Genomic DNA, 12,588 nt, shown 5'->3' on the forward strand with positions numbered 1-12,588 from the left:
CCGTCCAACACATTGTCGATACTGGAGAAGTACTGTATCGCCGATTTGTAGACCATGAAGCCAAATATTTTTCTCGGTATGGTGATGCACGTCAGAACCAGTGCGAGGTACCATTCGATCTCGATGATCGGTCTCCGGAAGAGAAAGCCAGATACTCGTCTATTACCGCAAATCTTGGAACTATTAGCTTCGTTGTGATTGTAACATTTATACGCTAACGCAGTGAGTACGTAAGTAGTCATGCATATCACTGTCATAGCGTACAAGAGTATTCTCAGTAAATAGAGCTTGCGAATTTTCTCCCACTTAAGATGCAGGAAGGCCATGACCAGCGGATGCGACAACAGATCCTTTCGATGCTCCTGTACGAAAGTGTTTATGAAGCTGGTCTCACACTGATTACCGCTGGGAAAGAGAATGTCGAAGTGTAGGCGCATTTCGAATTCGCGATTATGCGATACCGGCCTGGTCAGTCTGATGGAGGCGTCCAAACGCTGTCGGAACACATGCAAGGACTCGGGAATCTTCTTCAATATAATATTCAGAGCAGACAGTCCAGTGCACGTGGTCGCACTGATGTCAGCGCCCGCCCAAATAAGCGCATCCACGCATCGGGATTGCTCGTTCAGCGCGGCAATGTGAAGGGGGGTGAAGCCGGTCCGATCGACCGCGTTCACCAAGGCGCCGCGTTTCAACAACAACTGTACCAACTCGGCGGACGAGTCCGTGCTCATTACGGCGAAGTGCAGGGGTGTTCTATGCTCCCTATCTACAGCGTTCACATTGGGCGCGCTAGCTGATAGCAGCTCGACGCATGGTATTGATTGCACGAAACAGGCCACGTGCAACGGCGTCTGACCCAAATGATTCTTCTCGACGATGCTGGCACCGCGCTCGAGCAGCAGCTTCACTGTCTCCACCGCCTTCGCGCGAACGGCACTGTGCAGAATAGGCTCGACCACTTCCTGACAGACGTAATTAAGCTTAGCACCATGATCTAATAACGTGGCTGCGGCGTGCCAGCTGTTACCGAGCGCCGCGAAGTGAAGCGGCGTGTAACGAGTGATGAGGCTCTCGTAATTCACGTCGGCGCCCTTCGCGATCAAGTACTCCACGCAGGCGACCTTGTCACCCAACGAAGCCGCGAGAATAGCATTCACGCCGGTCCGTGGTTCAACGTAGTCGTAACGCGCTCCGGCATTCTCCAGTTCCGGCAGATGATGCAGCAGACCGCGATAGGATGCCCAGATGTAAGCGACATTCCGTAGTCTCTCGTTTTTGCACGCATCTGGAAGCACGCGACTTTTCTCCATGTGCAATAGTAACCTCGTCTCCGTCGAATCGACGATGGACCATATAGCCGATCTCAATTTTGCACCGTTTAAGTAGTGGTTCTTGCAGCTTTCCAGATTGTCAAAGAAGAGGGAATCGTCGACCGGTGGTGGTTCCCCGGCGTCGATTTCAATCCGATCATTGTCGAACTTCGATACAGTTCCATCATCGATAGTGATTTTTTGTGGATAATCCTCCGCTGCATACGCACATCTTAGCGACCTGTAAGTGGAAGCTAATCTAACGGATAGCGGCTCGCTTTTGTGACGACTATTGAAGCTTCTAGTGGAATGAAAATGTTGTTCATCATCGTTCAAAATAGTCGGTATCTTCAGACTGTTCGTCTCGAGATTCTTCCCTTTAGCACTCTCTCCTAATGAATCTCGGTCATTCTCACACATATTCGCTCGAAATTATAACTTATTTACGATTGAGAATAAGTTTACTGTTTAATTTCGCTCTTATTTCTTCGAGAAGAAATCGAGTTTTTTATTCAAATTTTATTATTGCTATTTTTTCTGTTACCTCAGGTTTTCCGCATTTTTACGCGCAAAGACTCGTATTCCTCGTATTATAGATTTTATCTCGCTTAAATCATTTTTCATTGGAATAATCTTATCATTTTTTTTTGCCATTCCACATATCTTGTTCAGAATAATTCAGCTAATAGCTATGTTATGTTGTACGATGTTTAAGTTTCCAATGTAAACGCCGTTTCGTAATTAAGCACTAAGTATTCGTACCGTTATGCGATGATTCGCGCAGTGAAGCATCCTAATTATTGCAGTCGCGTCGCTGTGTGTCTCTTCAGTCCTGTCTTTTTTTCTCTCTCGTTCTTTTCTAAGGCTATCACGTCACGTCTACGAGTCGTTTCGTTTAGAGCACTTTAAAAGAGGATTATTATTGTTACTATTATTATTATTATTGTTATTTATTATTGTACCACGATCTTGAATATGACCGAGTGTCTTATATCCAAACTAATCAGATTTAATTATGACGCATTTATTTCCGGACAACTTATGATTAATGATATCTTCTTTAATATATGTGACACGCGCAATCAAAAATAGAGATGATTAAAGATTGCAATTCTTGTCACCTGATTTGTTAATATCTGACTCGTCAAATATACATATTATATATATATATATTATTTTTTTATAACAAAATATTGCATTACTGAGTGTGCTTTTAAGTTTATCGCACATATATTAGCACAATTTCGTCTCTTGCCTTTTAATAATTTGCGTCGTTAGTAGTATTGCTGTTTATGTGTTAGTATTTCTTCTGTTTTTCACGTGCTCTTTTAGGAAGTTCAATATTAATATTCCTACTAATTTCGAATTAGTATTATCGAATATCTGTCTGTCACTGTGTAAGAATCTCAAAAGTAATGCAAATAGCACGATGATATATTTTTCACTGTCACCGCACTCTTCTCTTCCTCTCGCTACCGGCTTCGTATGTGTGTGATCGTCACTTCGTCCTCTCGTTTAACGCTCCCACTTTTTGTGACACGTATTTATAAGAGACTAGAGATAGGCCGAGGAAACCCCGTGTTTTCGACTCTAGAATGCAAAAGCAAGCCGACAAGGATTTCGGTCGCATTTTCTAATCGTAAAAATTATGTCAGCTCAAGATGTCTATCACTGACCAGGGTACGCTTGACAATTCAACGAGCATTACAGCGGACTTAACTGGTTCGTACGATCGCGCTACACGTACTGCATGACGTACTCTGCATACGTCTCAGCCGTTCGCGTGGGAAGAGGAATCTGCGAGCAGAGGGGCAAGACGCATGATTAATAAAATACATAAATATAAAGAGATGTAGGTCGAATTCGAGATATTACTTTACTACTTTACGCGCACCCCTGCATACACGAGCCCTGCCCTCCTGTTAAATTCGAGATTAATCTGGATGAGACTGGAAAGTACCGCTGAAAGATCACTCGAGTTTTATCCTAGGACATTGTTATTTACACATGTGTTATCGTTAAAAAGTATACCGTTAAACACAGATATTTGCGTTCTTAATCAGAATGATAAATCGTTTTCTCCTTATTGAAAATCAATGGGTGAAGGTTGAATAAAGAGACAAGAAAGGAGAAAAAATGTTTTTAGCAAACTAGTGTTCTATTTGCTTAAAAAATAGAATGTTTTCAAAGTAAAGGCCATAGAGAGACAAAGAGAGTTATTTACATTACAGACAACTAATGTATATAGGAGCAATATAAAATTACATTTTTAATATTAATTTTTACAGTAAACATGGTTTAAAGTTATAAGCTCATTTTTTATTTAGCGCCTGTCAAAAATGCAATAAAACTAGATAAATCAAAGGAAATAAATCAATCGTCATTCGTTATTCTCTTCTGTTTAATTCCGTTCGCATGTTATCTGTTTCTTTCAATATTTTATTTTTATATTCCATAATATTTTATACCTTTTTTCCATAGCTTCCCGAATCTGAACTGCGTATATCTAGGCAAACTCCTTTCACCACCACGTGATCGCGAATATGATATCATGATCTTTTTACGTAATGTTTAACTTTGTATTCATTTTAAGTACATTTGCAAGATCTCTGCCAAGAGATATTCTCAAGTTGCTAGCTGCCTATAAATTGTTGATACGTAAAATTTACAAAAAAAACATTGCGCACGAAATGAATATTTCGTGCTAGTACTCACTCTAGTAAAAAAAAAAAAAAGTAGCTTTTAAACAATCGAATTCAAGACACGAAACAGTTTTGACCGTGGTTTTGACTCGCGGCGATTCTATTTTAGCTATGAACGGAAACTTAGGTTCCACGACGCGATGAGATATGTAGCGCATTTTTTTAATCATAATTTTTTATTCATATCTCAGATGATTGATCTGAAGAATGGAAAGGCACCAAATTGTCTGACAGCTGAACACGGCGAGATATCGCCAATTTGTGTGCGAGATTAAGTACAGAGTCCAAAGTACGGAGCCTTCAAAATTTTAATCCATTAAATTCTCTTCCAAGAGGTAGATCTATAACTCAATGTCCCCGTTTTATCTCATTACCGAGCTTCCTATTCTGACAGTTGAACTTTCAACGGATGAGAACTTATGCAGATTGGAACCGGTTTTGACTGTCAGCCTACGCATCCCGTTAATGTTATATATGTATTATTTGACTTCGTTGAAAATCAAAGTGAAACTTGACCGGCGAAAGACAACTTTAAAACTTTCCTATTAAATTTGATCTTGATATAAAAATATTTATTTGTTCCTTTAACGATACATCTTGGTAGAAAGTTTACAACAATAATGTGTATAGTTACATTTACTCAAATTAAAATAGTATAAGTCTAAAAAACAAAAGAAAATTCTTACATTACAATTTTTTTTTATAGAACTTATATAATAAAGAATTAAGAGTAAAGAAGATTAATAAAAATATACTAATGGAAAGCAATCAGACGTAACGTCGCAAATCAAAAAATTGTATCAGTCTGAAGATAATAATTATATAAATAAACATATATGGGTTTATTATACATAAGCTTTATATATGTTGACTCTTCAAAAACGAGGAAATTTTTTTAACAAGCAGATATTTTACAAAGACTTGTACAAATGCGAAAGAATGTTTAGAAAAAATATAAACGGACTGTCCTGTTTTCTCTAAGGTCTCATCAATATACGTATGTTCGTATCCGTGTCACGAAATCCATGTTACTTTAGATACTAAATACATACTAAACGTTTCTACTGGAAAAAATACATATATGCATATAGTAAATAAAGTCTTTCTCCTAAGGGGAATATCTCGTGCAATTACGGCGTCAAAATTTATTCAAACGCAGCATTTATTATATGCATAAAATTATGCAAGCCCCTAGTGCTTTTTATATAAAATTCATATGTGAAAATGGACGGATTTAAATATAATTGATATTGGACACAACCACATTTGTATCACAGAAATAAAGCGATATCTCATGAGCAAGATTTAGATAGCGAGTCTAAATCTAGTTTGCTGGAAGTTATAAAACGCCTATAGAAATAAAGATCAATTCGCGATATTTTAATTATTCATGATGTATCGTTCCACGAATCCCGAGTTTTAGAATCTCTTATCGTTGCCCCACAATCGAATTTCAAATTTTGAACGATTGTGACGTCCTTTCCAACTCAAAGGGACTTCCAACTTATCTTGTTAATGGCAGTTTTATTTATTTATTTTACCATTGTGCGCTTTTATAAGCTCTCGAAGAAGACTATGATTTTTCTCGCAAATTTCCTTAAGTTCCGCGATATCCTCTTTGAATTTGTTGCAATCGTGTTGCAGCGTATCCTCGTCGAAACCACGACGACGACACGTGGTCGCGTCAGCTTTGAGAGCCGTTCTTGCGTGATAGGCCGCGCTGTAAGTTTTTCTGCGCGATGCGCCGAAATTGTTCTGTCCGTCTCCTTCCTTGGCTATTTTATAGGCGGCCGAGAGAACATCGCGCGGTAATCTCTTCTCTCTGAGGTTTTGCGGGCGAACAGTCAAAACGGCTCGTAAAGGTGACGGCAGGAACAGCGTGGTCCATCGCATGCACCTGATGAAACGTTTCGACGGCATAAATCCTAAAAAAATCGCAACCTCCACGTCGTGGATCAGTTTCGTTTGGCGAACGAGTTTTGCGAGACCTGCCGTCTTTTGCAGGCCCTTGATATCATGCACGGCTATGCCGATCAGCAGATTCATCAGCACAATCGTGACGAATAGAAGGAACAACACGAAGGAGAGTTGGGCCGAGACTTGTAGCAGGATCCAGGAAGTTCCTCCAATACTTTCATAAAGGCCACCCTTATCGGATGAGAAGAAGAGGTCCTCGAAACCTAACTCGCCAGTCATCATCGCGAGAACCTTGATGAGACCCGTGTGTGGACTGCTGAACGACTTGGAATGTGGAAATATCACGCAGAAGCTCGCCGTAAAGCCCACCAACAGGCAGGCGTAGGCCAAAAGCAGCTTGAACACTTGTGCCTGCACGCTAGTGAACATAGCGACGTAAGCACCGAACATCGGCAACTGCCCGATCATTAGCATCAGATTGCTCCAACCGCAGAGCACGGCGAAGGCGCCCAAGTGACTTTGCCAGGTATATGTTTTCCCCGTATACACAAAAGAGGTAGCAAACACACTCAGTATCACGCACCACTCGACCAGGTTTTCTATCTGCGTAAAAAACTGTCTGACAGATTTGTAACTGGGAATGACAGTAAACTTGCGAAAAGTCTCGAGCGCGGTGAGCACCATCAACGTGTACCACTGAATCTCGAGTACCACGGGGTGTCTGTAGAGAAACCCATAGATCCCAGTCGCGTTCGCGCACAACGGCGGATTGTGTACGTAGCCTTTCGACTCATTGTAGCAGTTATGAGCAAGGGCGATTATCACCCAGCTCGTAAGGATCAACACGTATATTAAGTAGAAGAGCAATCTGGCGGCATAGTACTTTCGGATCTTGTGCCACTTGAGATGGAGGAAAGACTGGCACAAAGGATGCTCCAGGATTTCCTTGTAGCCCTCCTTCACAAAGGTGTTCAGATAACCGATCTCGGGCGAGCGGTTTTGCCGATTCCGCCGCTGCAACAACGGACGAAAGTCCAGCTGCAACTCGAGCTCACCTGCGATGAATCCATGTCGGCTCAAAGTTAGAGACTTGTCCAGCCTATGCTCAAATACGTCCAGGGATGTCGGGGTCTTGCGCAGAACGATGGATAGAGCGCTATTCCCGCCGATGGTCCTGGCGCTGAGATCTGCTTCGTACTTTATCAGCAGATTGACGCATCGTGACAGCTCGTTTGAGGCGGCGATGTGTAGCGGCGTATAGCCGTATTTGTCGGCCTTGTTCACGTCCGCTCGCCACTTGAGCAAGAGCTCGGTTATGTCGTCGGTCACCAAAGACTTGCCTAAAGCCAGGTGCAGAGGCGTTCGACCCTCGTCGTCCTCCACGTTGGGATCCGCGCGACCTTTCAGTAAAATCTCCACGCACTCCAGAGAATGCGAACGAGCGGCTAAATGCAAGGCCGTGTGTCCTCGATGGTTCTTCAGTTGAAGATTAGCGTTTGCCTCGACCAGAAGAGCTAAATTGTCCGCGCAACCGGCTTCCGCAGCCAAGTGCAATGCGGTATCGTTCTTTCCGGTAGGTAAATCCACCTGGCAACCGGCTTTCAAAAGTATGTCTAAACAAGCTTTGTCTCCGCCATCGGCTGCATGATGAATAGCGGCGTATCCGTCTTGATCCAAACGGTCCAGTTCCTTGTTGTTCGGCGCTAGTAGGGAAAGTACGCGCAGAGCGTTAGTTCGTGAAGCCACGTGCAATACCGTCTCTTCAGCATCGTGCGGTGATAGCTGACTGATATCTCGTTGCACGAAGTATTGAGCAACGTCGAAGGCATCTCCAAATGCGGCATAATGAAACGCCGTGTGTTTCGATTTCGTATTGACGCTCGCGCCCTGTTTTATTAAATACTTGACACCATCCAGACAGTTCCGAAACGCACACAAGTGCAACGGAGTAAGACCATGATCGGGCTCGGTATAGTTGACATCGGCTTTGCATTTGCACAAACGATGTATGAGATTTGTACGACCCATAAAACTCGCTTGTAGCAATAAGATGTTGACTTCATTGGACTTGACGTCCGCGAGGATCGTCTCCGCATTTGTCTCATCCGTTTTACATGATTCCAAATTTTCCCAGATTTGTGATTTGTAACACGTACGTTTCCTGTGTTCCGCGAGAATATTTTTGATGAAATCTTCATTGATGCGCAGAGAAGTGCGGTCGACTTCGGAAGAGGCTCGTTCACTGATGACGGAGTAATCTTCCACTGAAGCTATGGGACTTATCAAATTATCGAGTGGTGGCGGCGATTCGTATTGAACTCGACCACTTTCGAGCTCATTGTCATCTTGCTTAGGCGATGAGCGTCTACTCTTTAGTCGAGTTAAAAACAAGGAAGCCGCGCTCGTGCGTGACAACAGAGTCGGAACTGTTTTTGATACTTTTCCTCCGGTTTCTTCCATCTCTTTCACTGACGAGAACGATACGAATTTCTTGCTCAGACTATCTACCATCTCCACCTGTTGCCGTTCTAAGATCAGTTACCTACAAACGTGATATACTTATTTAACATTATCCAAAAATCTTAATGTTTAATCGAAACATGTAAAAACAAAATAGAGAAATTGTATCTATTTTATTGTGTATCTATGTATCTTATGTATCTATTTTGTTACGTGAGAAGAAAGATTAAAAAAGGGTATTCTTTAAATTCTACAATTTATCATAGTAAATGAGAAAAATATAAGATAGTCTAAAATATAATACCAGAATTATATATATAAATATTCGGAATGCCAAATATTATTTCTATCAAAGTGAAAGCACATGATATTTAGTAGCTACGATCTTTCAAAACTAAATAAATCGAAAATAAAATAAAATAAAGGATTAAATTCGGTGTTTTCTAAAGTTTGTATGTTTTAATATAAAAGATTGAACAACATTGTTATAAATATATGCGTAATACGTGCTTATTAATGACTTCTTAATTTTTTAAAAGTTTAATAATACAGTGAAAGATAAAATGTGAATTTTGGAATATATGTTTCATTTTTTCTTTATTTCATTCAATGGCTGCATTCCGATATTCACTGTCAGTACTGCAAATCTATATTTTACGTCACGTATACCATAGATTTTCAGTACTGAAAGTTGCTGACAGTGAATATCGGAATGCAGCCAATATATAAAGAATTATGACTCATTGACAGTATATCTTACAAACACTTTAACATTGTAACATCGACATTTAACACAAAATACACAAAATATCGCGACTCTCGTAAAAGTTAATTGGAAAATCGGTTAAATACTTAACCAAGGCATAGTCTGTTATCTCATTGAATTGACGGTAATTACGTCCCACTTCTGAGAGACAAACAAAGAGATCTAGATTGATATCAAACAGATCACATATTGATGGAATAATATAAACAAACCGACTCGTTACAAAAATAAAATTTTAAAAACAGGAAAGTTACGGATCTAATGAGAAGTAGGTAGTAAAAAATCTTCTCTGCAATAATATTTCATTCGTTTACGCAATTAAAAATAAAAATAGATTTTAATGACGTGCTTGAATACTAAACAATTTTGAGAAATTTAAATGTTTCCATTATATCTATACCAAAAAAGAGAAACTGAATACATACAAATATAGAAACACACAAATTTATAGATAAAAGATTATAGATTATTTATAGATTATAAGATAAATCTAAATCTAAATTAAATGTGAAAATAAATGGAAATAAAATGAAAAAAATATAAACAAAAATTAAATACGAAAATAAATACAAATTTCAATTCAACAAAGGTAAACATGACTTTATAATGCCCTTTGTGTCAAATTTATATCAATAAGATCGAAAGCGAGTCACCATCTGTTGATATCTGAAATCTTGGATTTAGTTTAACGGCTCTTATTACAAATGTATTAGACTTAGACAGTATGCGCGTTTACGGGATCGGCATCACGGCAGAGATGGTTCTAGAGTGAAGAAGTACCTTACACGTTTACGGCACGAGACGAAGCTCGGTGGCGGACGTTGATAATCGTCTCGATCGCATCACCTCGTTCTTTCGCCAGACCGGTTCACACTGAGAGCGAGAGAGTGTGCAGCATGCGGCTAACTCCGTACCGGTTATATCAGCGAAAGAGATTTGGATGCTACATGTAGCGGATGAGACCGGTCGGCTATCAGAAATGCGCAGGAAAAAGTTGTCTTCCTTGAAGGACACTGTACATGTTTTTCGTGCTTCACATTCTTGGCAATACACATCACAAAAGATACCGCATAAAAATATATTTCTTCTTTCTCAGTGTGTCACATCAATCCCTCAAATACGCGACTTTTCTGATTCGAGATAAATAACGTTTTTTTAATGCAAATTAACTCTCACTTAGCACTAAATTGTACAAGTTCCTACTTCTTAGATTTCTTCAATAAGTACATTATTGCGTCTATAAGTGTTTAGACATCTGCATCTGCAGCGAAGAAAACACAGCGAAAAAATTCTATTACAATCAATGCAATTTAAGGACTAAAAAAATATTACATGACAATTTGCTTGGGTAAAAACCAGGAAAAAATTGCCACTGGAAAAGTTAAAATATTAATACAATTTTTTAAGTGGAAACAAAAAAAGAACAAAGTTTTAACCTCTGCTTCATGTTCTTGACAACAGAGAATAGTTGTCTTTATGAGACCAACTCTCAAAACATTTTAATCAAATCTGTCGTAAGTTCAATAAACTCAATTGACACAAGATACGATTAAATGATTTCTCTGACCTAAAATTAGTAATATATATGATATTGTAATAACTCGCATACGATTTTATTATTGGAAGACCGATATGTACTATAAAGAGCATTAATTTGATAACATAGTCTAATTATATAATTTAATACATAACATTGACACATATACAAATAAATAATTTTAATTAGTTTTTCTATTTATTTAGGAATTTTAATAGTAATTTTTACTAAATTCTTTTCTTAACTAGGTTTCTATCACTTTGATATGTTCTGTTAAAAAAAAATAAATAAAGTAATATAGATAGCAGTTGATTATTTTATCGTTTAACTAATTAACAAGCAAATATGAATACATTAATGCAAAATTCTCTATTTTTCACACATTTAAATAACTTTTACCGCACGATATAATTATATAATACATCGTTAAATAAAAATAATTTTAGATACTCACTCCTTCATAAATATTATCACAAAAATTCCTACAGCACTGTTATATGTATAACATTCATTCAACTTCTTTTTCCATTGCATGTTAAATTAAAATACAATGCATGCTATTCTATTTTAACACAACAAGTAATAAGAATTATCTCCAGCCAAATTATATCATGTATCGTAAACAGTTTCAGAAGATATCCATGACAACTTGTTGTCCATGACAATATTCTTTAATAAATTCAATGTGGACTTTTCTTACGAAGATTTGAGCAAAGAATAACTCACCTGTTCGCGATGATGAATCTCTTCAAAATATGTGATGTCGCGTCCATTAATGATAATCTTTCCAGAGCCATTACCCCAAATTGTCACTTCACCTCTTGCAGATTTCCTCATGCAATCTGAAATCATTAGCAACGAGTTTCATGATGTATATCATATATATCATATATCATATATCATATATATTTCTAACCATCTGTGAATGTTAAGATCATCAGTTTACTTACTTTTAACCGTGATATATGGCCTTCCTGTGCTGTCGTGTTCCAACTTTACATGTAACAATAAACTTTTATATTAACTGTAACAATACTTTTATCATCATTATTATATATGCACATGGATACTTACAGGTGGTATTGCCACCTCATTGGAATGGGTATTAAGCGTTTTACGATATTTTGTAATGAAATCTGTTGCTCGCCTTGACAATGGATGATCAGATAGCCGTTCTAGTGACGTAATAAGATAGTCGTACTAAAAGAATTGTTATACACTTGTGAATTAAATTATGCGTTATATTTTTTTAAAGATTACTCATTATTACTGACTAATTATTACTAATATATTATTTACCTCAAAATCATTAATACTTTCAAGTAGTTGGTTTTCAATCTCATGCTTTTGAAGCCATGTGGAACCTATCAGATTGCTAAAAATAATATATTTTTAAAAATGGTTATACTTGACATTTTTTTGCAGAATACTTCTAAAATTATATACTAAATTGTATACATGTTAACATGTACATGCTTGTTCTACGTAAATCAAATACTCAACATACACTTTGTCCACAGGTAACGTTCCTTGCCTTATTAACGAGTCTTCAACATCATTCAGAGATTTAATTTTATCCACAATATTCTGTGTACAAAAATAATTTTCTCAAATATTAATTGCTTTCCTTCATATATCTGTGACGTAATAACAATCATTATAGAAACTTACATATAGTGTCTCATAATAATTCGGTTTCGAAGTGTAAAACATAGAATGGAAGGGTCTTCCAGACTCATCAAATTCTGCTGCTTTCCTGCTTGGAAAGATTTTTTCTGGATGTTCCATCATCGGCCGAGCTTTAGGGTCAAATAGTCCTGATGGAAATAGATACTGGATTGATCTCTAAAAGTAATAATTACATGACTTTAGATATTAGCTCATCATTTATCA

General features: G+C 38.1%; 1 protein-coding gene across 1 annotated transcript in view; it reads right to left on the reverse strand.

The window, feature by feature from the left end:
• The window catches only part of LOC112459793, a 12,608-nt gene extending 1,774 nt beyond the window's left edge, over positions 1-10,834 (reverse strand). Inside the window, exons 1-3 of the mRNA XM_025024113.1 lie at positions 9,939-10,834; positions 5,557-8,474; positions 1-1,744 (exon numbers count right to left, since the gene is read on the reverse strand). Coding sequence (XP_024879881.1) covers positions 1-1,744; positions 5,557-8,443 — 4,631 coding nt within the window. The 5' untranslated portion in view covers positions 8,444-8,474; positions 9,939-10,834. The remainder of the gene's footprint in view (positions 1,745-5,556; positions 8,475-9,938) is intronic.
• Positions 10,835-12,588: the final 1,754 nt, after the last annotated feature.

Source organism: Temnothorax curvispinosus, unplaced genomic scaffold (genome assembly GCF_003070985.1).
Source record: "Temnothorax curvispinosus isolate PA1 unplaced genomic scaffold, ASM307098v1 QBEX01010126.1, whole genome shotgun sequence".
Taxonomy (NCBI): domain Eukaryota; kingdom Metazoa; phylum Arthropoda; class Insecta; order Hymenoptera; family Formicidae; genus Temnothorax; species Temnothorax curvispinosus.